This window comes from Motacilla alba, chromosome 14 (assembly GCF_015832195.1).
Source record: "Motacilla alba alba isolate MOTALB_02 chromosome 14, Motacilla_alba_V1.0_pri, whole genome shotgun sequence".
Taxonomy (NCBI): Eukaryota; Metazoa; Chordata; class Aves; order Passeriformes; family Motacillidae; genus Motacilla; species Motacilla alba.
This window is the reverse complement of record NC_052029.1, coordinates 15450800-15474370: the sequence shown is the minus strand read 5'-3', so window position 1 is coordinate 15474370 and position 23571 is coordinate 15450800. Positions and strand designations below refer to the sequence as shown.

The window sequence follows — 23571 nt, the reverse complement described above, 5'->3', positions numbered from 1 at the left end:
GGCGGCCGTGTCCTCTTGGATCTGAGAGGAAGAGGGGTGCTATGGAAACCTAACTTGTTATTATGACATGGGAATGAAATTTATTATTTCGCTCTTCTGCCTCAGTTTGTGATTACGCCACGGAGCGATTTTTAGCCTTGGCAAGAAGGTGCTTTAGCATGAGACCAAAGATGCAGCTTAACTCGCTGTCTGCTGCAGATCCTGAGAGCCGTGCTGTGGCTGAGGGAGCTGGGCTGATTTATGAGTGTCATCCTTCTTGACGTTGCTGCGGCGTCCAGAGTTTACCGAGGATGTTTACCCAGACCTTGCAGAGTGTCTGTGGAGCTGAGGAGGGATCAGGCTGCACTTGGGTGTCCTGCTGATCCGAGCCTGCTTTGGGAGCCTTCCAGTCCCCGCAGGGCTCGGAGCAAGGCACAGAGCACGCTGCATGCCCTGGCTCCTTGGGCCACTCTGTCTGTACCATTTTATTTGTCTTGGCCTTGCCTTGGTGTTTCCTTGCTCTTCTTTCCCTTTTAAACAAAGCAAATTTGCTGGTGGTTTGTGTGCACCGTGAGCACCCTCTTGCACAATCACCCTCGTGGCTTTCTGGAGAATAGGGAAGAGTAATTTTGGATTTAATCATTAAACTGGCACAGTCCAAGACAGTTACCTGAACCTGAAGTGAAGCATCAGCCTCCCCAGAGGCTCCTCAGCCAGCACTGTCCATGCTTGAGTCACCCTGTGCCAGGGAGGGGACTCAGCCCTGGCCTTCTGTTCTAACCAGCATGAATTGGAACAACAACAACAACAAAATCAGTCTGGTTTACTGTAGGGAGAAGGTCCATGAACTGTAAGGGGTGTGACTTTCTCTTTTTTAAGATGTCTGTGTCAGCTGCAGGGACATCTGCCATGGTGGGTCTCTCATTTGCCCTTTCTTGGTGAGTTTTTCACTGTGTGATGTGTGGGGGCTTCAGGTGTTGGGCTTACACCTGGAGTTCAGGTGAATCCACCCAGGGCCTGTGCTGGGGAACTTTGGAAAAACCCTGAGCTGAGGAGGATTTAAATTGGCTAATTAAGAAAAAATTTCTGAGGGGAGGAATCAGTACCAGTGTCATTCCCAGCATGTGTGGGGAGTAGGCAGCAATTTAATATATTCGATATATTTAATATTGAATATGTTTATATATATTTACAAATATGTACATATTGACCTGGGAAGGAAATGTCTCTTGGCTGTGCAAATGCAAAGAAAACGAGAAGCACCAGCACAAACAAGGCCCATGAAGCCACCTCAGCCTTACTCTGAGGTCTCCAAAGGAATGGGGTGTTTCAGCCTTGTTCTGGTCCCAGATCCAAGGGCAAGGCCTGCCCTGGCTGGCTGAACCCCAGCCTGGGATGTCTTACCAGCCCATGGCAAATGGAGAAATCAAACGGGGGACCGTGGGATGCGCTCTGTCCTTGTCAATGTGATGAAGAAATCAGGGGGAAAGTGTCACAAGAACTGCAGGGAAGAGCTGCTTGCCAGAGAGATGGAATCATTAAAGAAAAGGGGTGGCTGTAGTGGAAGGGAAAATGCTGATTGTGAATCACCAAGTGTCCGTGGCTTTGCTGCTGTAAAGGTTGAGTGGGCCGGGCTGTGTGTTTGTGCTGGCAGTCAGAGATCCCTGCAATCACAGCCGTACCCTGTTTAGCTTTGCTACTGTTTGGAGGAGCTGCGCCAGGACTTATTGGAATCCCCCAGGCAGATGTTTAGGAGATCTTTTAAAACTGGTGGGGCTGTGGGATCAGAAACCCTCGCTTGGTCTCCAGAGAAGGTGGCTTTGTTTAACAGCAAGATGCACAGTAGGATGCTGAAGTGTGCGAGATGTTCTGTTCAGCAGCGTTTAATGGGATCAGGAAAGGGATACCTCCCAGCTGTATTTGCAGGTATTAAATCATTAAGAAGATTAGCAGAGTTGCAAGACCTTTTTTCTTTTTTCCTCTAGACAGTTTATTCCACATAATGATGTTCTTACAAAAGGATTAGAGGCACGGGTCCTGTGAGAGAAGGGAACAGACACTGTGGTGATCCTCCCTTTAACAGGTCCCTGACAGGACCTGCAGTGTGAAGTGAATGGAATTATCCTTCCTTTGATTCCTCACAGAAAAATCACAGGAGTGTGGAGTGGTTTGGGCTGGAGGGGACCTTAAAGGCCATCTCATTCAGGGACACCTTCCACTAGACCAGGCTGCTCCAGGCCCCGTCCAGCCTGGCCTGGGACACTCCAGCTGAGTCTGCATTGTGTTTTTTATTTCAGGGGAAGATCTCTTTCCCCAGGCTGACCAGGGAAGGCAGCCTGCAGGAGCAGCAGCTCCCCGTGGGAGCGGGATGTGGGTCCAGCCCGTGGCACCAGCTCTGTGCCTGCTGTGGCTCCAGCAGAAGCACACTGGGACTCCTTCCCGTAGGCTGTGGAATGGCTGCTGTGCTCTCCTCCTGCTTCTCCTGAGTCTGGGTTGGAAAAGATGCTCTGGAGAGAAGCTGTCCTTGTCCTGGAACACGTGTGACTTACCCACACCTGTGGATAACCTGTGTGCCAGCACAGGGCACGAGGCCTGGCTCTGGGCTGGGGAGGGTGAGGGCTCAGAGCCTTCCGTGTCCTTCCCTAAGGCACCGTGGAGGTTCTCGTTGTCCCTAAGGAGGAGCACACCCGTGGTGGCTCTTTCTAGAGCCCCACGTGTCCCCTGAGCTGCAGCACGAGCCCTTTGGGGCACAGCAGGCTCTGTAGCTGCTGAAGGGCTGCAGAGGAGCTGCACAGGAGCTCTTCCACAGCCAGCACAGACAAGCCCAGGAGGGTCTGACCGAGCCAGAGGTCGGAGGTGAATTGTTCTTGTCGCTCTGGGCAGGTGGAGATCAGGCCAAGGGGAAGGGTTGAGCTGAGGGGAGCAGTGCAAGCAGGTTATCTCGAGGTCAGCTGCATCTGTCCAGGATAAGCTGATGACTTGCTTGAAGCATTCTTCCAGAGCTCTTTCCAGGGATCTGTCCTCTGCTCTCCACCCCATACCTCCCGATATGCTGCAGAGTGGATTTCTCAGCCCCTGATATTGGCAGAAGCATGGACAATAACTCTTCTCAGGCAGATCATTTTATAGGTTTGGCTCTCTCCTATCTGGAGTTCAAGTTTTCAAAGGAATGGGTAGAACTGGATGTACAAGTCCTGCTGGACCCAGGAGATCCAGACCCTTCCTGGCTGTGGTGTCATTCCAGTGTGTCACTGCTGAGGAGTCACCCGTGTCACTTGAATCCTTGGAGTTTTAAGGGGCTGTTGGATATTTCAGTGTACAGCACATGGGGGTGGGTGTGTCCCTGGAGGGGTCTGTTGGTCAGGGTGGGTCCAGAGGAGGACACCGAGCAGGCTCCTGTGCACAGGGGTACAGAGAGAGCCAGAAATGTGCATCACCTGCACGTGATCTGACTTGAGAGCACTCTGAGGAGTAGATCTAGGTGGGATATTGGGAAGAAATTCCTCCCTGTGAAGGTGTGGAGGCCTGGAAGTGTCCAAGACCAGGCTGGATGGGGCTTGGAGCACCCTGGGTTGGTGGAAGGTGTCCCTGCCCATGGCAGGGGGTGGAACTGGATAGGCTTTAAGTTCTTTCCCAGCCAGGCCATTCCAGGATTCTGTGAATTTTGGCAGGGATCAGATGGTTTTCTGGTCCCAAACCTGTTCAGAAGGTGTGCTGGAGGGGCAGCTGAGGCCCAGGCAAGCTGCTCCTTTTGCTCTGTACCTACTCTGGGGCCTCTGAACATCAGCGTTTTTGAAGCAGAAATACTCTGACTGCATCACAGAAGACTTTCTAATGCTAAAAGGAAGCGGCCCAACCACACACATTATTAATGCCAGAAACATGCAAATGGCTTTTGTACGGGAACCAGCAGCTCTATATTGGGTTCTAATTGGGTTTTGTTTTCAGAAGGAAGATATTTAAGGTTCTATACTGAACATGCTGCAAAAACACTGAGAGCAGAGCCCTCCAACCCAAACAACCACATTTGAAAAAGGCTGGGGGAGCTCGAATCAGGAATTAGGGAAAGCCTGTCCTTTGGCATCTTCAGGCCAGGTCCCTGTGCTCTGTCTCTCCCTGGCTCTGGGGTCTGCCCTGCCCTCTGATTTACAGCGCTGAACATCAACCGGAGCTGCTGCTTGAGGAATTCCTGGAGTGTTTCTGTTCCAGTAGGGATTTGTGGGCCTGACTTTGAGTTATGGAGCCTTTGTGCTGGAGAGATGTTTACAGCTGAGCGGTGACTTGGATTTCTCCCATGGATTCCTGGAAACACTGTTATCTCAAGCTTCAGGAGGAACTTCTGCACAGAGACCACCCAGGACTCAGAGCTACCTGTCACCAGAGCACCTCTGCTGCCCCTGTCCCTGTGGGGAGACTGAAATTGGGCACGGGTTGGGCTGAGCCCTCAGTGCCTGGGAGGGCTGGATCAGCTGTGGAGCAGCACAGATGGAGACATCCTCGTCAGCAAAGTTTGTGTGGTACCTTCAGCCTGGTGGACAGCAGAGCTCTGCCCTTGTTTGTGCTGGGGGAACATCCCTCCTGAGGGCCTGCAGGATTCTCCCTGGTACCACTGGCCTCATTCCACTCCTTCCCTTCCTGCTGCTGGTTCAGGCTGCCAAGCATTTCCTTCCTTCCTCCCCTGGAGCTGGCTCTGCATCCCCTGCTGTTGGTGCTCCTGCTTTCCTTCAGAGGCTTTTGAAATTCTGTTTTGAACATCAGTGGCGTTGTTATCATACTTGCATCCTGCCAGCTCGTGATTACTGCACAAGGAGAGGACAATGTCCCTGTTCTGTCACCTGCCCCGTGGCCACACCAGATGGGCCACCAGCGCACCAGTTTAACCAGCAGACCTGTAGGACCACAGTGGGAAGCAGCTCCTTTTACTGCTGTGGTGGATGCTGCTTTTCAGAAGGGATGGAGAAACACCTCTGGTCCTTGTCTCTCCTGGGATTTCCTTTAGCACAAGAAAAAATTGGACACCTGGAAGAAATGTGGTCCCCACGCCTGCCTGAAAGAGACCTCAGAGAACAGGATGTCAGTCCCCTTGGCAGCAGTGGGAGCCTGGCTCTGTCCTGCCTCTGGGGGAGGGCAGGGGAGCTGGACAGGGGGACGTGGCTGAGCAGAGCTGGACAGGGGGACGTGGCTGAGCAGAGCTGGACAGGGGGATGGGACTGGAGCAGAACTGGACAGGGGATGTGGCTGGAGCAGAGCTGGACAGGGGGATGTGGCTGGAGCAGGATGGACAGGGGGATGTGGCTGAGCAGAGCTGGACAGGGGGATGTGGCTGAGCAGAGCTGGACAGGGGGATGAGGCTGAGCAGAGCTGGACAGGGGGATGTGGCTGAGCAGAGCTGGACAGTGGGATGTGGCTGGAGCAGAGCTGAACAGGGGTATGTGGCTGAGAAGAGCTGGACAGTGGGATGTGGCTGGAGCAGGATGGACAGGGGGATGAGGCTGGAGCAGGATGGACAGGGGGATGTGGCTGGAGCAGGATGGACAGGGGGATGCGGCAGGAGCAGAACTGGACAGGGGGATGTGGCTGAGCAGAGCTGGACAGGGGGATGAGGCTGGAGCAGGATGGACAGGGGGATGTGGCAGGAGCTGGCCCAGCGTTACATAACGCACCAGAGACACGTTCAAGTGATTAATTTGAGGCTCTGGCAGCCGCTTCCCTGTAATAATATTTTAAACATTACTTTTCCACTGGCCCTTGCCAGCGATCGTTATTTTGCGCTGTGGAGGCTGTAAAATTTCACTTCAAGGATGGGTTTCACTCCCGTTACAGAATGTGTCTGGAATGTGCAGATGTTTCCTTCGGGGAGTAGGGAGCCAATGGGCTCTAACACATCAGCCCTGCGGGGAGGACTCAGCGTGCTAAGCAGCCCTATTCACAAAATCCCAAACAAACACACACACACACACAGAGCCCGTGGAGCTGCGGTGGGCACGGGGCTCCCGGCCCTGGGCATGGAAACCCGGGGTCTGCTGGAGCTCAGGAAGGTTCTGGGCTGGGATGGTCATGAGGGGTCCCTGGGGGGTCTTACACAGTGCCACATATTGCTGTTTTCTGGAGGAGTTGTGCCAGCTTTGGCTGGCTGGGTGCAGATAAGGTGGCTTGGAATGACGTGGTCGCTGAGGTGCCTTCCAGCCAAACCGTTCCGGGGCTCTGTTGGTTTTGAACTGGAAGAGGGCAGGGTTTGGTGGGATATTGGGAAGAAATCCTTGACTCAGAGGGTGGCGAGGCCCTGGCACACGTTGCCCATCTCTGGCAGTGTCCAAGTTCAGGTTGGACAGGGCTTGGGGCACCCCGGGTTAGTGGAAGGTGTTGGGATTGGAGCTGGATGAGCTTTAAGGTCCCTTCCAGCCCAAACCATTCTGGGGTTCCATCATTAACCTCCCACAGGTATCCAAGGGTTGTGCGTGTCAAGGACAAAGCAGCTGCTGTGGATGTGCCAGAATTGGAGAAAATGGGGAAATGGGATTTAATTGCACAGAAAATAGTTTGCATGGAGAGCGGAGAAGACTGAAAATTGCTTTTTATGGAACAGCTTCAAATTAAGGAGCTTCAAATTCAGGCTGTAACCATCCCTGAGGGATATGTGGTAGGGCTGGTCCTCTTTTAATAGGATGACACAGCAGAGCAATAATTTTTTTACTTCTCAAATTTTCTCTTTCCTTATCATCTTCACTGCAAAGCAGGAGAGAACAAAGCATCGGGGCATCAGGTCCTTAAAGAGGAACCCTTAAAGGGTCACTCATGGACACAGGGAGAGCTGCAGAGGGACTTGGGAGGGCTGGGACAAGGAGGAATGGCTTCACACCAGCACAGGGAAGGTTAGGTGGGATACTGGGGAGAAACTCTTCCTGTGAGGGTGGTGGAACACTTCCAGGGCACATGTTGCCCAGAGAAGCTGTGGATGCTCAAAGCTCTGCCTCTGGCACTGTGGGAGCCTGAATGAGCAGTGGAAGCTCTTAGAGAAAATAGATATACAAGACAGGAAAGAGAAATGTTGGGTGTGATGAGCCTGGGCTCAGCTCAGGCACATTGAACACTGATAAGCAAAAGAATCTTGAGGAAAAGTCTCTGTCCAGCAAGGTTGGGAAGAGTAAAGAGTTCTTCAAGTATATTGGGAATGGAAGGAGTTAGATGATACTGGCTGTTAATAGATGAACATGGTCACATTATCAATGAAGATACAGAAAAGGCAGCACTGCTCAGTAAATATTCCTGTTTTCTAGTTGGAAAAAAGCCAGGTGATGTATTTGTATCATATGAGGATGATGAAACACTTTCCACTCCAACAGTAACCGAGGAGGATGTTAAACAGCTGCTATTAATGTTAGACCTTTTTAAACCAGCAAGTTCAGATATTTTTGCATCCAAGAATTTTAAAAGACCTGGCTGAAGAGTCCTCTGGGCTATTAATGTTCGCTTTTAATGGATTTTAGGGCCTCAGGGAGATTCCCAGGGACTGGATCAAAACAAACGTGGTGCCAGTGTTAGCAGAAGGTAAATGGGGTGGTACAAACATTTATTAGCCCAATGTCCTGATTTTCTGTCCCAGGGAGAAACAATGCTGTGCCTAGCATGGCATTAGCTAAAAATTAAAGGGGATGGTGTAATTAGTGGCAGTCAACATGGAAAATCCACTTATGGAAAATAGATCTCCCAAACCTCTGCCTTTTAAGTAACTTTGCAGATGGAGGAGCAGAAGATGCTGACGTTGATGTAATACACATCTGATTTCTGCAAGAAGTCAGAATTTGAATTCTGAGTCGAGTTTCTGAGTTTGACTCAATGTCACATGTATTTGTCAGGAATTGGAATGAAAGAACCCAACGCTACAGATGTTAAAGGGATTTACCATTGGCTTCAGAATGTTTCATAGAACGATAGACTTGACCCAAATTGTTTGGGTTGGAAAACACCTCAAGGCCAACCAGTTCCAACCCCCTGCCATGGGAAGGGACACTTCCCACTGGATCAGTTTGCTGCAACCCAAACCTGGCAATGATTCTCAGTCTTTATTGAGGTGGGAACGTCCTCTGCAAGGCTGGGAGCTGCCTGCTGGGGCTTGGTGCAGGGATGGGTGTGTGGAAGCTGTGTGGAACCCGATGATTTGCAGTGTTTGAGCTGTTGGGATGAGCCACGGAGAGCAGCCCTGACATCAGGGCTGCAGGGAAAGCACCACTGGGTTGTGCTGCAGCCGTGGTTTGGCTGGGGCTGGGGGTCTGAACGTGCTGCACTTGCTGATTTTTGCTCCCAGCTCTCCTGCTCTGGGGCTTTTCTGTCACAGGCAGTGGCTGTGAGCTCAGGGCTGTGCTCAGCATCACTGGGCAGCACCAAAGTTTACTTTGGGCTATTTTTGAACATATCAAGTACTAATCTGACGGCCTCAAATCCGTGAGTTTTCCCTCTGGGAGGAAGAAAGTACGTGAAGAGGCTCATCAGCTCTCCAGCACAGCGTGTGCTGCAAAATCCTGCTCAAAGCTGGTCTCCATCACTGACAGCGCTCTGCCAGCACCTGAGTGGGGGTTCCTTTCTTCTTGTCCTTCTCCCCATCAGTGTTTCCAGGGAACATCCCATGCTGGAGCTGAAGGATGTTGGTGAGAGCCTGAAATGGGGAGCCTCTTAAATGAAATGTTGGTAAAACGTATTGGAGATGAGAATCAAGTGGCAGACAGGGCTAAAATAGACACAAAACTGGTTTTCCTCAGCAACCACGCAGGAACCTGGTAATTTGGAGGGGGCTGTTAGCTGGAGGTTGAACAGATTGGGACTGCCCTGGGAAGGCACAGTCCAGGTCTGGGGAAGGGGCAGTGGGAGGTTGTGTCTGTGTCAGCACTGGGCAGGTCCTGGCAGGTCAGTGTGGAGCCAGGCTGGTGCCATCCCCATCCATGTGCTCCATGTGCCTGCAGGTGCTGTGGGCTGGGGAATTTGGGAACAGGACGTGGAGCTCGGGCTTTGCAAAGGACTCAGGAGGAAATGGCCAAAAACCCTTTCATTTGGTCTGCTCAGCTTTGTGCTGCTCCAGCAGTGGGAGGGGTGTGGTGGCACTGTCCTTCAGCCACCTCGTGGCTTTGCCGTGACCCTCTCCTGTGTTCCTGGATCCTCGTGCCCTCGGTGTGTCTGCTTTACCTGCCACGAGAGGCTTTGCTGCTGTTTCTCCTAAACCTCAATCCTTTGTGAGCTCCAGGGCTTGGAGCAGCCTGGGCTAGTGGAAGGTGTCCCTGCCCGTGGCAGGAGGTGGAACTGGGTAATCCTGAAGGTCCCTTCCCACCTAAAGCATTCCAGAATCCCTGATTCCCTGTGAGGGCTGTGCTCTGCTGCTTGTGCCTTTGTTTTCCCTTTGTTTGTGCTGCTGGTGCCTGACAACGCACTGACTGCTCTGTGTGAGGAATGGCAGAGTTATTTCCCAACTGTTTGAAGAAATGACTTTTGATCTGATACTGCCTTATCAGTCTCACATTCTCTCAGCTGGGCTGTGCTCGGAACTCAGCTCAGAAGTGGCATGAAGGTTTTGACAGGTCTCCCTGAGTTCTGGGGGGTCAAGCCTGGTTCATGGCTCTCATTCTGTGTCAGTAATGCCCAAATTGTTCCCCTGTTCCTTTTGGGGTACAAACCACAGGTACCCCAGAAGGCTTCCAAGGAACAGCCCATTCAGACTTTGCCAGTGTTTGCAGATGGGACTTATGCTTTGGAGAAGACTTCCTGGAGTTCTCCACGTCCCTTGGCTCCAGCTCCCCTGTCACTCAGTGTCACATCCCTGTGATCAGTCCAGCGTTATCCCGAGCCCCCTGCATCCTGTGAACCCTGCCTGTGGCTCCTTTCTTGTGGACTGCAGAATTTGCAGTGCTAGGGCTACAGAGCATTGGGGTTTTACTGTTTCTCACCCCCCTAGAGGACAGCTGTCCAAGGAAAAGCCTCACTTACAAAATGAATACAAATTGAGTTGTAAAAAACCGGGATGCAAAGATCATCTGCTCCATTCCCTGTCCCAGTGGTGAGTTAATATCAGTAGTACCTAAACATTTATTGAAAACTCTTCCCTTTGTGTAAGGAAGATGAAGCGCTGAGTAGCTCAGCTGTGTAATCCCTAAATTACAGCTCCCTTCTTATGGTAAAATCAGCTGTTCCTGGGCTCCCAGCAGGCTGGCTTGGAGGCTGCTGGCTGTTCAGGAGAGCAGAGCTGGGCGCTGCAGTTGCTGGGTGTTGGCACGCCGTGGCACAGGGCATGGCAGCAGATGAGTTTTGGGGGGAGAAGTGGGAATCTGCATGGAAAGCAGCTGCCTTTGGGCTGCAGTGGGATCTGCTCGAGCTGTGCCACATGTGCTAGGGAGATAGTTGGATTTATCACATCTTCGGTTGCTTTGCAGCCTTTCCATGAGACAAACGAGTGTTTGCAGGGCTGACGTTTCCCTGGCTGGAGCTGCAGACAGCTCGTTTACGTGCGGCGCTAATTATGGCCAGCAGCTTGATTGCAGAGTTGGGGTTGCTGGAGCTCTCTGCTGTTCCCATCCTTGCCCTGGTGCCACAGGGCTGCCTGGTGCCTGGGGCTTCTCCTTGTTTTGTGCCACGTGAAGTCACCCCTTGGCAGTGAGGGAGGGAGCACGGCCGGTGCCAGCCCCGGTCGGTGCCAGCTCCTGCTCTCTCAGCTGGCTCAGAAGGTGGGAGGCACCTCTCAGAACGGTGGCCATCCCTGTGTCCCCCTCCCTGTCCCCCTGGAGCCCCTTCCTGGCCTCCCCGAGCTCCCCTGGTGACGCCCCGGTGCCCCCCTCACCTTTGGCTCCGTTGTTTGGGTGTTGAGAATGCAAAGATGAATCAGCTCAGGGTGAGGATAACTTGTAAGAGGAGCTGAGCTGCAGGTCCTGGATTTTGGGAGCCCCCTCACAGCCCCCTGGGCAGGGAGAGGGACGGAGCACACAGTGCCATGGCTCCAGGACAGCCCTGCCAGAGCGTGATGTCCTGCATGAGGTCACACGTCCCCTTGGTTCCGGGCCTCCATCCCTGCTCAACCACAGCCATATTTGGGAAAGTCTGGGGAAGCTGCTGGCTGCAGGGCTCTGAGGAGCTGCTCCTGGAGCACAGCTGCTCTGCAGACAGCTCCCACCTGGAGGGAGGCCTTCTCCTGACCTTGCTGGGGCTGTCCTGGCCGTGGTTTGAATGCTCCATCCGTGGCTGGGGTGCCCTGGCCATGACAGGGGTGCCCTGGCTATTGTGGGGATGTTGTGGCTGTGCTTGGGATGCCCTGGGTGTTGTTGGGATGCCCTGGCTGTGGCAGGGGTGCCCTGCCCGTGCATCCTGCAGTGTTTGCAGCCTCACCTCCTGTGTTTGCTCCAGGCTTGGCACAGGAGCAGAGGGTCTGCAGGAGGGGCTGTGTCACCTGGGTGCCCCAAGCTCTCAGCTCAGTCTTTCCCTGCTGCTCGGAGCACAGGCTCTCACAGCCCCCTTTCCTGAGCTGTGGAGAGCTGTGAGAGCCCCAGCCTTGGATTTACTCCTGCAGATCCAAGGGTTTTGTTGTGCTGGTGCTCAGGGGGAGGCTTGAGCAGGATGAGGCAAGGCTGTGAGGTGAGGGAGGAGCGTTGCTTCATCCCCCTGTTCAGGGAGCCCAGAGTGATGGAGTGACCTGCTCGTGGTCCTGCAGGAGCTGGGAGAGACCCCTGGGTGTGCTGCTGGCGCTGCTGCCCTGTGAGGGTGTGTTGGGAGGGCTCTGCTCTCTTCAGGAGAGCACAGGCTGTGCAGAACATGGCAAAGATGCTCATCTCGCCTTGCATCTCGTATCAGCAATCAGGATTCTGCTGTAGGGAGAAAAACATTCCATTTTTAGATGAATTTTTGTGAATATGTCTTTTGGGGCAAATTCCTCAGAGAGAGCCAGGGACTTGGGCCAGCATTTGAAAGCCATAAATTCAAAGTGAACAAATGAATTGTCATCGTTTGTGACAGCCTCGGGGAGATGAGGGTGCTCTCAGGGAAAGGCTCCTCTTGGGGCTGGGCTGCAGCTCTTGGGGGTGATGTGTGGTGGAGCTGGAATCCTTTTGCCTTGGAAAATCCCTGCTTCAGCGTGACTGAAGCCAGGAACTGGGGGTGAAGATCTCCATGTGCCGTTTCCCTCCTGTCTGTGTTGAAAGGCAGAGAGCTCCTGATGCAGGAGAGCTGTGAGGCTGTTCCTGCCAGGCAGGGTGTCCCTGCCCCTCCTGCAGGACCACAGCATTGCTCCCTGTGCCCAGCACACAGGAAAATCCGTGGTTTTTCAGGTTTCCAGAACCGTTTGTGGAAATAATCTCCATCATCACCTCTGCACACGAGTGCTGCTGCTTCTGCTGTGCTTCCTTGGAGAGGTGCAAGCCAAAAGACGAAGGAAAAAAGGAATCTGATCAGCAAAACCCTGTAATTTTTCCTGGCTCAGGCAGGCAAAAGCACACAGAGTTTTTCCTGCTCTTTTGTGGAAAGTCTGTTCTGTGTGTCAGGCAGGATCAGCTCCGAGCTGCCTTTTGTTCCTGCAGACAGGCAAGTGTTTGCCATGGCAACGTGAGAGGCAGCCTTGGGGCCGTGCAGGGCATCTCTGGGGCAGCTGGTGGATCTGGCAGGCCGTGGAAGGCTCTGGAAGCTCTGGGCTTTGCTGTGTCTCACCATCCATCTCACGTGTCCCTGTGTCCCCTGTTCTCACCGGTCACAGGGTGTGGAACGGTGCAGCCTGGCTTCTCACAGAGTCCTGGAATGGTTTGGGTTGGAAGGGACCTCAAAGCCCACCCAGTGCCACCCCTGCCATGGCAGGGACAGCTCCCACTGTCCCAGGCTGCTCCAAGCCCTGTCCAGCCTGGCCTGGGACATTCCAGGGATCCAGGGGCATCCCCAGCTGCGTGATGGGGTGAGAAACAGGAGCACTGCTGGGCTTGGCTGGGAGCTGTGTTTGCCTGGCCTCTCTGGGGCTTTGCTGCCCTGTACGATCCTCAGCCTTGCTGGGGAGCTTTGCTGCCCCTCTGGAACCTCAGCCTTGCTGGGGAGCTTTGCTGCCCCCAGGATGCTCAGCCTTGCTGCTGAGTTTGCTGCCCCCAGGATCCTCAGCCTTGCTGCTGAGCTTTGCTGCCCCCAGGATGCTCAGCCTTGCTGGGGAGCTTTGCTGCCCCCAGGATGCTCAGCCTTGCTGGGGAGCTTTGCTGCCCCCAGGATGCTCAGCCTTGCTGGGGAGCTTTGCTGCCCCCAGGATGCTCAGCCTTGCTGGTGGCTCCCAGGCTGAGCTGCTCTCCTGGGCCCTGCTCTGCCCCAGCCGCGCGGGCTCCTCTCGCTCAGACGCTTCTCCGTCTCTGGATGCTTTTCCCATTACTGTTCTGGCAGGGCTCCCCGCACCAGAGGGGCTGGGGAAGCTCTGCCCTCCCTCTGCCTCCCTCCCTTTTTGAGAAATGGAGGCAGAGCGGGCCCACAAATGACATAATGAGAGCATGACATCAGGCTTGGCAGCGGGGCCGTGCTCTGCCGAACGTTGTGCGTTCTGTGCAACGAGGGAGCGAGCAGCAGCGCCCAAAACCAGCCTGGCCACAGCAGTGTGCAGGAACAACCCCTGGGCTGGCACTGGGGGGGCTCCTGGGCATCAGCGAGGGGTGGAGGGGGTGGCACTGAGCCCTCTTGCTCCCTCCTGCCGCCCTCAATCCTCTCGTTCCCTCCTCCACCGGTGCGGGGCAGCAGCTGAGAAAGGAGCCAGTTCTTGGTGCCTTTTCCCCCAGAATCCCCCCAGAATTCCCCAAGTGCTTTGGCAGCAGGTCGGGCTGGTGGGGTGTGTGGTGGATCCACCCTCAGGCTCCCTGGGAGCTGGGCTGTGGGTATGACAGCTCAGGCATGCACCCGGCATCACACAGCGAGTCCTGGCAGGGCTGGGATGGAGCTGAAGGGACTCACCCAGAGTCCTGGCAGGGCTGGGATGGAGCTGAAGGCTCCCAAGGCTCAGGCTGACGCCCTCATTACTAAATATTCCCTTATTTCCCAAAGCTTCACCTTCCTCACTCAACCACCTCCCTTTTCCAGAGTGTCTGAATCTCTCCCTTGGCTGGGCTGGGAGGTGGGACGTGGCAGCGTGGGGAGCTCTCAGTGACACAGGTTGAGCCCTGTACTGTAGCTTGGTGAGTTCTGGTGCCCCGTGTCCCATTGGGAATGACATTGCACGGCTCCCTGTTACAGCTGTGGAAACTGAGGCAGGACTGAGCAGTTGTGACTTGTGGCTGCCCTTTTCCAGGAGGCACAGCGTGCTCCTGAAGTCCCCCGAGCCACAGGAAATGACATTTTTCGTTCTCCTGGTGAGGAGGGCGTCGGGCTGTGTGTGCAGAGGATGTCAATGGAGAGCCTTGTTTGCTGCTGGCTTCAGCTCTGCCCTGAACCTGCTCTGAATTTCCTCCTGCCCGGCAGTGGGCTGGGAAAACACAGTCGTGGCAGTTTGTGGTACAGCCAGGCTGAGCTCTGTCCCACAGCCTTGCCTCGGCTTTTGTTGCTCAGCGTTTCCTGGTTTGGTTTTTCCTCTGCAGCCCAGCTCGGTTCCCAGCCGCCTCGCCCATGCCAGGAAGGCATGAGATGATTTTCCATGCACGTTGCAGAGGGAGCAGTGGGAGAGGGCAGCTCCTAGCTGGAGGTGGCAGGCACTGGCTCCACCACCATTCCTCACCTCTCCCAGCTGTCCTGTCACCAGCAGCTCTGCTTCCCTTGCAGGCTCTGCACCCAGGAGGTCAGGGAGGGTGAAAACGGAGGGGTTTTATACCAGTTCCTCATGGGATCACGAGGGCAAGCAAACAGCAGGGGAGTTGCCCTGGTTTGTAGGTGCCAGTGGGTGTCAGCTGGTGCCTGGATGGAGCTCAGCAGGGTCTGTGGGTGTGGGAGACAGCTGGGAGCCAAGGGCTGGGCATCCTTGGGCAGCATCTGAGCTGGAGTGAGTGACAGAGTGTCAGGGTTTGGGTTGGTTCAGCCTCCAGGGGTTCAGCCTCTCCCTGGGAGTGCTGGAGTGTCTCTGCACGCTGGGCTGTGGCTCAGGGTGCTCAGAGGGGTGAGCTCAGCTCACCTCACCTGATGTCAGCTGGGAATGGAGTGTGCAGGATGCCAGCCAAGGTTCCTTATCAGCAGATAAAGGACAGCAAGGCTCAGGAGCCCTCTCCAGCCATGAGACACGGCAGGGCTGGCACCCCAAAGCCAGGATCCGAGTGTCTGACACCTCCCAAGCTCCCCTTGCCCCACGCTCCCCCTGCAGCCAAGGAGCACCTTGGAAGAGGCTCTTGGAAATGGCAGAGCCCTGTTTTTGTAGCAGCTGAATGGTTTGTTTTGGAGGTTTTGCTTGTCTGGGCGAGGAGCAGGAAGGCATCTGAGCTGAAACTCCCATTTCCTTTCCTTGGACTTGAGGTGCTGCCTAAAAACCAAATGGGAGACTTCCAGGTATTTCAGAGGAGAGGGGAAATATTTGCACTGGTCTCCTGTAGGGTGGCTGGTTGGAGGTCTGGTCCTTCTGGTCCTTCCCCCCAGGGGTGCAGTAGGGGCAGAGGGGTTCAGTGCACACACGTGCTGTAAACAGGAGAGGTGGAGCCGGGGCATCCCTGAGGAGGGGCTGTCCTGGCTGGAGCAGCCGGGTTCCAGTCCCAGCTGTCTCTGTGCTCATCTTCCCATGGGAGCTGGAAGCAGGTTTGGGGTGGCTTTGGTGTCCCCTGTGCAGAGTGGGGCTCAGCCAAGGCTGCTCTGTGCTTCTGCCCTGCTGTCCCAGCTGCTCCGAGACAGAGATCCAATATTTTTGTTCGTGTCCTTTTCCTTATGCATTTACTGAGCTGTTATTTTGCACATTTCTTGGACTTCTGTATTGGAGTCGCTGGTGAACTCTCCTGAATCCACTCTCAGCTTGGCAAATAACTCCCAGACAGCAAAATCAGGGAAAATAAACCTTTTAAAGAGACATCCATCCCTGTCACTTATCCCAGTTTCCTGGAATCGTACGTAATTTTCCTGCCAGTTTGGCAGAATTCTTTTCATTTGGATAAATGAAGTTTAAATGTCAGATCAAACCGAGAAATAATTGATTAAGGGGTAGAAATAACAGCTGAGACAGCCAGGCGAAGTGAGAGGAGGTGTTTGTAGGAAAAAAGGTGAGAAAGGAGTATGGCAAAGTGTGTCCAGCCCTGTCCTCTCCCGGGAGCTCAGCCAGAAATCCACCAAGGGTGAGAACCACCACATGGCCTTGGAGGAGGTGTTCTGATGCTGCTGAAAGGAAGTTTAGGCCAAGGGAGATTGTTCTGGAAATGAATGGTGAAGTTTATTGGGAACAGTGGAGACTGATGAGCAGAACTTTCACTTGTCTGGGTGACATTTGAATCTGGGGAGGAAGCTGGTGGGTGAGGAGAGAGCTGGGCTGGACAGGGACGGTTTGGTTTGGATGAGCTGGAGGCTGTTGGTGGTACTGGGAGCAACTGGAGACTTTTTTAAGCGGTGTTCCTTTTAGAATGACAATCTGTCCTGATTTCAAACGGAAAATATTCTTTATTGCTGCTTCTTCTTCCATTTTAAGCTTTCCCAAAGAGAGACAAAAAGATGTTTAAAACGCGGAGTTGACGCATCAATTGTGTAATTACTGATCAGGGCTTTGGCACGGGAAACACACTTGGAAGTTCAGCATCAATTTTTCTCTGAGTTAATTACTACTTGAGTCTAAAGTACTTCTTAATGACTTCTTTGAACATAGATTAGACTCGAATATCTTCTGAGAGGATGCATCACATTTGGTAGCACTTGTGGCACGGTGTAATTGCTCCAGGTGTGCTGCAGAGTGGGGGCACATCCTGAGGCTCCTGATCTCTTTTTACAGGTTATATGAGCAGCAAATGCTTTATGGTTTTGGGAAAGGTGTTTTCTTTGGCTGGGAAAAATGCTCTGCCTTCAACACATCCCGTTTCCAGTCAGGATTCTGGCTGGGGTTTGGAGAGAGGCTCTTTTGAGGTCTGGTAATGGAGGTGTGACAAAACGGGGTTGAACGAAGGCTGAAAATGTTGTTTTTTTCTTTCCCTAGGGATCTTTCCAAAAACAGGATCAGTGGTTTAGATGTTGAGCTGTTCAGAAGCCTGACTTCTCTGGCAAAGCTGTAAGTACTTGCTGTTCCCCCCAGTCCTCCCAGTGCCCCCCAGCACGGCTGAGCCGGGCCCTGGCTCGTGTTGCACTGGTTTGCTTTGCTCTTGCTCCACCTCATCCCCCCAGCTCCACGGGGTCCTGGCCATGGGCTCCTTCCCCGAGGCCTTGAGCTGCTCACTCCGGTGATTTGGGAATTACTGGCATTTGGAGCTGGGCAGGGTTTGACCCTCTGTACTGCTGGATGGAGAGGAGCTCAGGGCAAGAGAAGGAGAATTATCACAAGATGTCTGTTCGTACTGGAAAGGACCTTGAAGCCCTTAAAGTTCAACTTCCACTGTCCCAGGCTGCTCCAAGCCCCATCCAGCCTGGCCCTGGGCACTGCCAGGGATCCAGGGGCAGCCACAGCTGCTGTGGGCACCCTGTGCCAGAGCCTGCCCACCCTGCCAGGGAAAAGCTGCAGTGACAAGGAAGCTGCTTCTAACATGATGAACTTTCCTCTCTTTTACAGAGATATAAGCCACAACCAGATTTCTACATTAGAAGATGGAATATTTGATAATTTATTTAATTTAAGTGAAATGTAAGTTCATCTTTGTTTCCCAGTTCTTTATTTAGACCTTTCCTTGTAACATCCCTTCCTTTCTTGCTGGGGGGGAGGCTGTGCTGCCTTGGAGAGGTATTGGGCAGGTGCCCACGCAAGCAGCTGCTTTTTGGGGTGTCTCAGTTCCTTCCTCAAGCTGTGTCCTGCTCCTGGGTCCCGTTGTCCTTCAGTCCTGACCTCCTGCTGGTCTCTGCCTCTGTCTCCTGGGTGTCTCCAACCTCTGCCGCTGCCTTCTTGTCTTCCTGGCTTCTCTCCCACGCCAGCTCTGCTGAGGTTCTTGTCTCTGACCATGGTCACACTGTCCTGTTTGCATGGTCACACCTTGGGCCTGGAGCATCCAGTGTTTCCTGCAGCCTGGTAGGTCCTGACCGAGCTGTCCAAGTCACTTGGAGAGGTTGTCCTGAAGTGATTCAAGTTTTGGGGTTTTGTTTTTTAGTTGAGGTCTTTTGATGCTAAGTGAAGGGAGGTGAGGGGAAGCCACACATTTCCAGGGGGGATCCCTGAAGTCGCAGCACAAGTGGCAGTTCTGCCTCTGGATGAGCCAAAGAATGAGCCCTGTGGAAGCCAGAGGAAAGCTGAGCCCCACACTGCCCCGAGGACAGGACACAAAGAGCATCCCACTTTGGCTCCCTAGTGGCTCTGGAAGGACACGAGGCCCAGGGCTGGGTCCCAGGGAGCTGCCCCTGCTCAGCCTGGTGGCCAAGTGGTGCTTTCAGCCCCAGGGTCAGGGTTGAGCCCTGCAAGCATCCAGCCCTGCTGGCATCAGCTGCACACACAGCTCCAGCTCTGTCCTGCTCACAGCTGAGTGCCAGAGGCTGTCATTTGATCAAGCTTAGCTGCAGCTAAAGTTTCCCTCTTTTCATTGAACTGCCACATGGAAAGATTATTATTGACTTTGCATTTCTTTATTTGACAGTTGAGTTTTATTCTCTTGGCTGTTTTTTAATGAGGCTGTAAATAGTCTCCCCGAGCAGGAGAGGCTGCCCTCATACCCCGGGGCACTTGCATGGCAGATTTTTTTAGATATATGATTGTGTCTGTCATTTGCTTCTAATTGCAACAATTATTTGTAGAGTTAAAAAAGTACTTGGAGTACTTGCCTAATTCTAGCCTCTAGAAAAATCACGTTAATTATTGCTTGATTCCCTATTCATTAACTCCTCTCCCAGTTATTCCAAAGCCTTTCAGTGGAGTGGCACAGATGGGAGCAGGGAGGGCTCGGCACACTGCTGTAATTAAGGCTTAGCACATGTCACATTAATCCCTAACTTGTTCTGATCTCCCTCTGACAGAAACTTAAGTTGGAATCCATTTGTTTGTGACTGCAAACTGTCCTGGTTGCCCCGTTGGGTGGAAGACAGGAAAGTGAGAGTCCTCGAGGCGTCGGAGACGAGATGTGCCCACCCCCCCGAGGTGGCCAACCTGTCCCTCTTCGATGTCCTGTTCCTCAATGCCACCTGTGGTAAGGAGAGGCTGTGGGGTGGAGCTGGCTGAGTGGGAGTGATGACTCAGGGGCAGCTGGGGCCTCTTCAGACCTTCAGTTGTAATCTAATTTATCAGGTGTTGGTCACACAGGCTGCACCCTGGTGCCCAAGGACCGAGGCAGTCACACCAGGGCTGAGATTAGCCCTGATCACAGAGCAGACACCCCAGGACTGTGGCTCTGTGACCTGCAGCCCCAGGCTGTCGTTCTCCCAGGGCTTGAACAGGCTGACCTCCAGCACTGAAACCTCACCGGGGTGATGGCACCTGGGGACATGCTGAGCTGGGTCTTTGCAGGTGGCAGGGCTCCACTTCGGGAGAGAGTGAACACTGCCCTGATCTACAGCCACCTGCTGCAGGGGCGTTTTACTGACAGCTTGGCCAGGAGAAATGTCATTCACTGGAAAAGGGAGAGCCTGAGGAGACTAATCCTGCCTGGATGCTCGGGTATTCTGGAATAAGAGAAGGAGGGAGAGCAAGGGCTCCCTGTGGCAGGCAGCAGGCATCTCCTTTAATCTGGGGGTGTGTGACAGGAGGATGCAGGGGTGGGGACCCAGAGCTGTGTGACAGGAGGATGCAGGGGTGGGGACCCAGAGCTGTGTGACAGGAGGATGCAGGGATGGGGACCCAGAGCTGTGTGACAGGAGGATGCAGAGATGAGGCTGAAGGACCCAGAGCTGTGTGACAGGAGGATGCAGGGGTGGGGACCCAGAGCTGTGTGACAGGAGGATGCAGGGGTGGGGACCCAGAGCTGTGTGACAGGAGGATGCAGGGATGAGGCTGAAGGACCCAGCTGAGGCTGGTGGGAGCCAGCAGAGCTGCCTGGTTAGGAGCAGCGTTCTCCAGGACCAAAATCCAGGTGGTGGTTGTTCCTCTTCCCCCAGCAAAGCTTGCAGCATCTTGCAGGAATTACCAAAGGGAAAAACACTTGGCGCTGTTACTGCTCTTGATAATTAGTTGTTCTCTCTTGAACTACTTCAAGCCAGTGTGGAAACAATAATGTGAGGCTGCCTTCTGGGTAATTCAGTGTAATGGGAGTAGGCTGGGACAGCCTGCCAGCTCCTGACAGCTCTCAGTGACCGGCAGGGGATGAAGGATGACCAGGCTGGTGGTGGAAAACAGAGCAGTTCCCGTGCCGTGCTCCTCTCTGGGGACTGTTCTTAGGAGAAGTGGCTCAGCATTTGCAGGAAGGCCGTGGAGGAAGCTGGACAGCTGGATGGGTTTGATCTGGGAAGATCGCACGAGGCTGGAGCTGTTGAGATGTTTGGGGGAGATGTTGTAGCAACCAGCAGCAGCGGCGGCGCAGACGTGGCCGGGCCACGTGGGCAGAGGTGGAGGGAGAGGCCCTGCCTGGCTGTTTGTGGCAGGGAAATGTCCCACCCCTGCAGGCCAGGGAGGAGGGATGACACTCGAGGGAATGAGCTCTGTGGCTCTGGGTCCATGTGTGTCCCTGCTCCCTGTCCCACCCCGTGTTCCTGTGCATCCTGCCCGTGGGCATCCCTGCACCTGGGCCTGGCATTGCCCTCCTCTCCAGCTCCACATTTTCCTGCAGGGAGGGAAGCTCTTGGCGCTCTCCTGGAGGAAGGTGCCTCAGGGAGTGGGCCTGGTGGAGGGTCCATCAGTGTCTCCCCTGTGTCCCCAGCGTGCCACTGCCCCAGGGTGTTTGGTTTTGGGTTTGCTGCTGGAGGTCCCAGGCAGCACGTGGTGAAACATTCTGCACTGACCAAGCCTGGGTACACCAGAGGACATCCTTTTGTCATGGTCTCACTTGGGAACAAGTCCTGTGGGTTCCTCTGAGTGTCAGACTCAGTGGCTCCATGTCCCATGGGAGTGTCAGGCTCTCCAAAGCCCTGTTTTATTTACTGAGTGCTGCTGCTCCATAAATCTGTGTGACTGGCTTGTTATTTCTGTCATCACTAATTAGCATAAAGAGTTTGGAAACTGTTGCTGGGGGATTAAAGACTTCCCAGGCAAGTCTCAAAAAGGAAACGCTCAGAGTAGGAGCTGAGCAGGAAAATTCCATTCCCAGGAGTGTGGGATGGTTCTCCTGGAGGGTCTCACCAATCCATGGCATCCCAGAGTCTGTTTTGCAAGAGATCTTCTGTTCTGTCCTGCAGGAGCTCAGTACATCACGTGTCTGACGGGAAACTACACCGAAGAAGCTGAGCTTATCATCCTCTTCACATCTGTCCACCCTGGGAACCTCACTGAGGAGAGCTGCAGTGCCCTCTGTTACTCCCAAGACCAGGAATATGGGGGTTTCAGCCCCCAGGGGCAGTGTTTGTGTGGAACTGCCCACGAAACGAACTCTTCCTCCGGCTGTTTGCCGTTTTGCACTGAGCGTTTGTCTGGGCAGGGCTGTGGTGGCCCCTCACTCATCCCCTTGCCCTTCCAGGCACAGCTGCATGTGTCTTTCACAGGGCTGCAGCCCCGCTACAGCCTGCGCCAGCCCGTGCTCTTCAATGTCAGTATTCCCATCGCTGCCAGCACTTTACTCTGGGAATTTGGGGACCAGAGCGAGGTTCTCAACACCACTGGCCACGCAGCCGTGCACAGCTACGCCCTACCCGGGCGCTACAACGTCACTGCCACCCTCCTCGTGGGCTCCAGGCTCCTGCAGAGGCAGGCAGAAATTGAGGTGGTGGCTTCACCCCAGCAGCTGGAGCTGCAGTGTCCTTCCCTGGTGGTGGCCAACGAGAGCCTGGACATCCGGATCCGCAACAGAGGCGGCACGGGGCTGGCTGTGCTCTACGGGATCACTGCGGAGCCCGGCGAGCTGGGCAGGGGTGAGCAGGGCTCTGGGCCGGGTGGCACTGGCTCCCGGGGTCCCCTTTACCTCCTGTCCCACTGAGGGTGGCTCCTCTGGGCGCCGCTGGCTCCCTGGCTGGGCGGTGTTCGGCGCTTTAACAGCGACGGCGTTTGTTGGCTTCAGGGCTGGCACGTTCCTGGAGCCTCTCTGCCCAGGTTGGGTTGGGCTGTGTGGCCCGTGCAGAGGACATCACCCTTGTGTTCTTTCTGCAGCAGTTCACCCCATGTGCCCCCCTGAGGGCTTGGTTTTCCCGGGAAACAACCACTGCTACCAGCTGGTGGTGGAGAAGGCGGAGTGGCTGGAGGCGCAGCGGCACTGCCAGGAGCTGGGCAACGGGGACCTGGCTTTTGTCAGCAGCCCCGACATCCAGAGCTTCCTGGTTGCTCACGTCATCAGGTGAGTGAGCAGGGGAAGGGCTGGCATCACCTCGGCACAGGTTTTGGCTTCCTGAGGGCAGAGGAGATGGTGGGGGTGAGGCTGCTGAACAGAGAGGAGGAGCGAGCAGAGCTCGAGCCCTTCTGGTCTTGGCTTCTTTCCTTAAAGGCTGTGGAGGGAAGAAGAGGAATGGGGCAGAATCACAGCTGGGAATTGAGAGCTTGGCGGGCTTTGTGTACCCTGTGTTTGTGCCTGTGGGTGGCTCTGAAATGTGAAAAGGGATCCTGTGCCCTTAGACACGGCTGCAGCCCAAAGCCCAGACCCTTTCCCCTCCTGTCTCTCACCCTGGGAAGCAGCAGTGCTCCTCTCCAGCAGCATCTGTTCCACCTCAGGACTGGGCTTTATAAACAGAGAGTGCTGCAAGTGTCAGCCTTTGATTAAATCCGCCCCTCTGAGCACCCTTTCTCCAGCCAGTCATTCCGGGGGAGGGAGGACAACCAGCAGAGCTCTCAGGGCCTGACAGCCCTTGTCAGCACTCCCAGCTGCAGCTGTGGGAGATGGGCTCCTCTCAAACACATCCCAGAAAGCACATGGAAGGGAACAGCTGCCTGTGACGTGGGCTTTGAGGGCTGACAGCCCCTTCTTCCAGCCTTGTACCCGTGCCCTGCTCCCTGCACACGGGGCTGCATCTTGAAATTGTAAACATGTGTTCCCTGCTCTGGAGAAGGGAGGCTGTCCCTCCCACGGGTGAGGAGCTGGCATGGCTGCTGGGATGGGGCAGGGAGCTGAGCATGGCTGCAGGGATGTGGCAGGGAGCTGGGCATGGCTGCAGGGATGTGGCAGGGAGCTGGATGTGGCAGGGAGCTGGCATGGCTGCTGGGATGTGGAATAGCTGGGCATGGCTGCTGGGATGGGGCAGGGAGCTGGCATGGCTGCTGGGATGTGGAATAGCTGGCATGGCTGCTGGGATGTGGAATAGCTGGGCATGGCTGCTGGGATGTGGAATAGCTGGCATGGCTGCTGGGATGTGGAATAGCTGGGCATGGCTGCTGGGATGTGGAATAGCTGGGCGTGGCTGCTGGGATGTGGAATAGCTGGGCATGGCTGCTGGGATGTGGCAGGGAGCTGGATGTGGCAGGGAGCTGAGCATGGCTGCAGGGATGTGGCAGGGAGCTGGGCATGGCTGCAGGGATGTGGCAGG

At 54.6% G+C, this 23571-nt stretch overlaps 1 protein-coding gene across 4 annotated transcripts in view; it reads left to right on the top strand.

Annotated features, from left to right (window-relative positions):
* The window catches only part of PKD1 (polycystin 1, transient receptor potential channel interacting), an 82870-nt gene that overhangs the window by 14534 nt on the left and 44765 nt on the right, over positions 1 to 23571 (top strand). For 3 of the 4 annotated variants that reach the window (XM_038151119.1, XM_038151117.1, XM_038151116.1), the window contains exons 2-6: positions 17045 to 17116; positions 17612 to 17683; positions 18997 to 19166; positions 21304 to 21972; positions 22208 to 22391. In XM_038151119.1, the coding sequence (XP_038007047.1) occupies positions 17045 to 17116; positions 17612 to 17683; positions 18997 to 19166; positions 21304 to 21972; positions 22208 to 22391 (1167 nt within the window). The remainder of the gene's footprint in view (positions 1 to 17044; positions 17117 to 17611; positions 17684 to 18996; positions 19167 to 21303; positions 21973 to 22207; positions 22392 to 23571) is intronic. The other variant, XM_038151118.1, reaches the window with a different exon arrangement.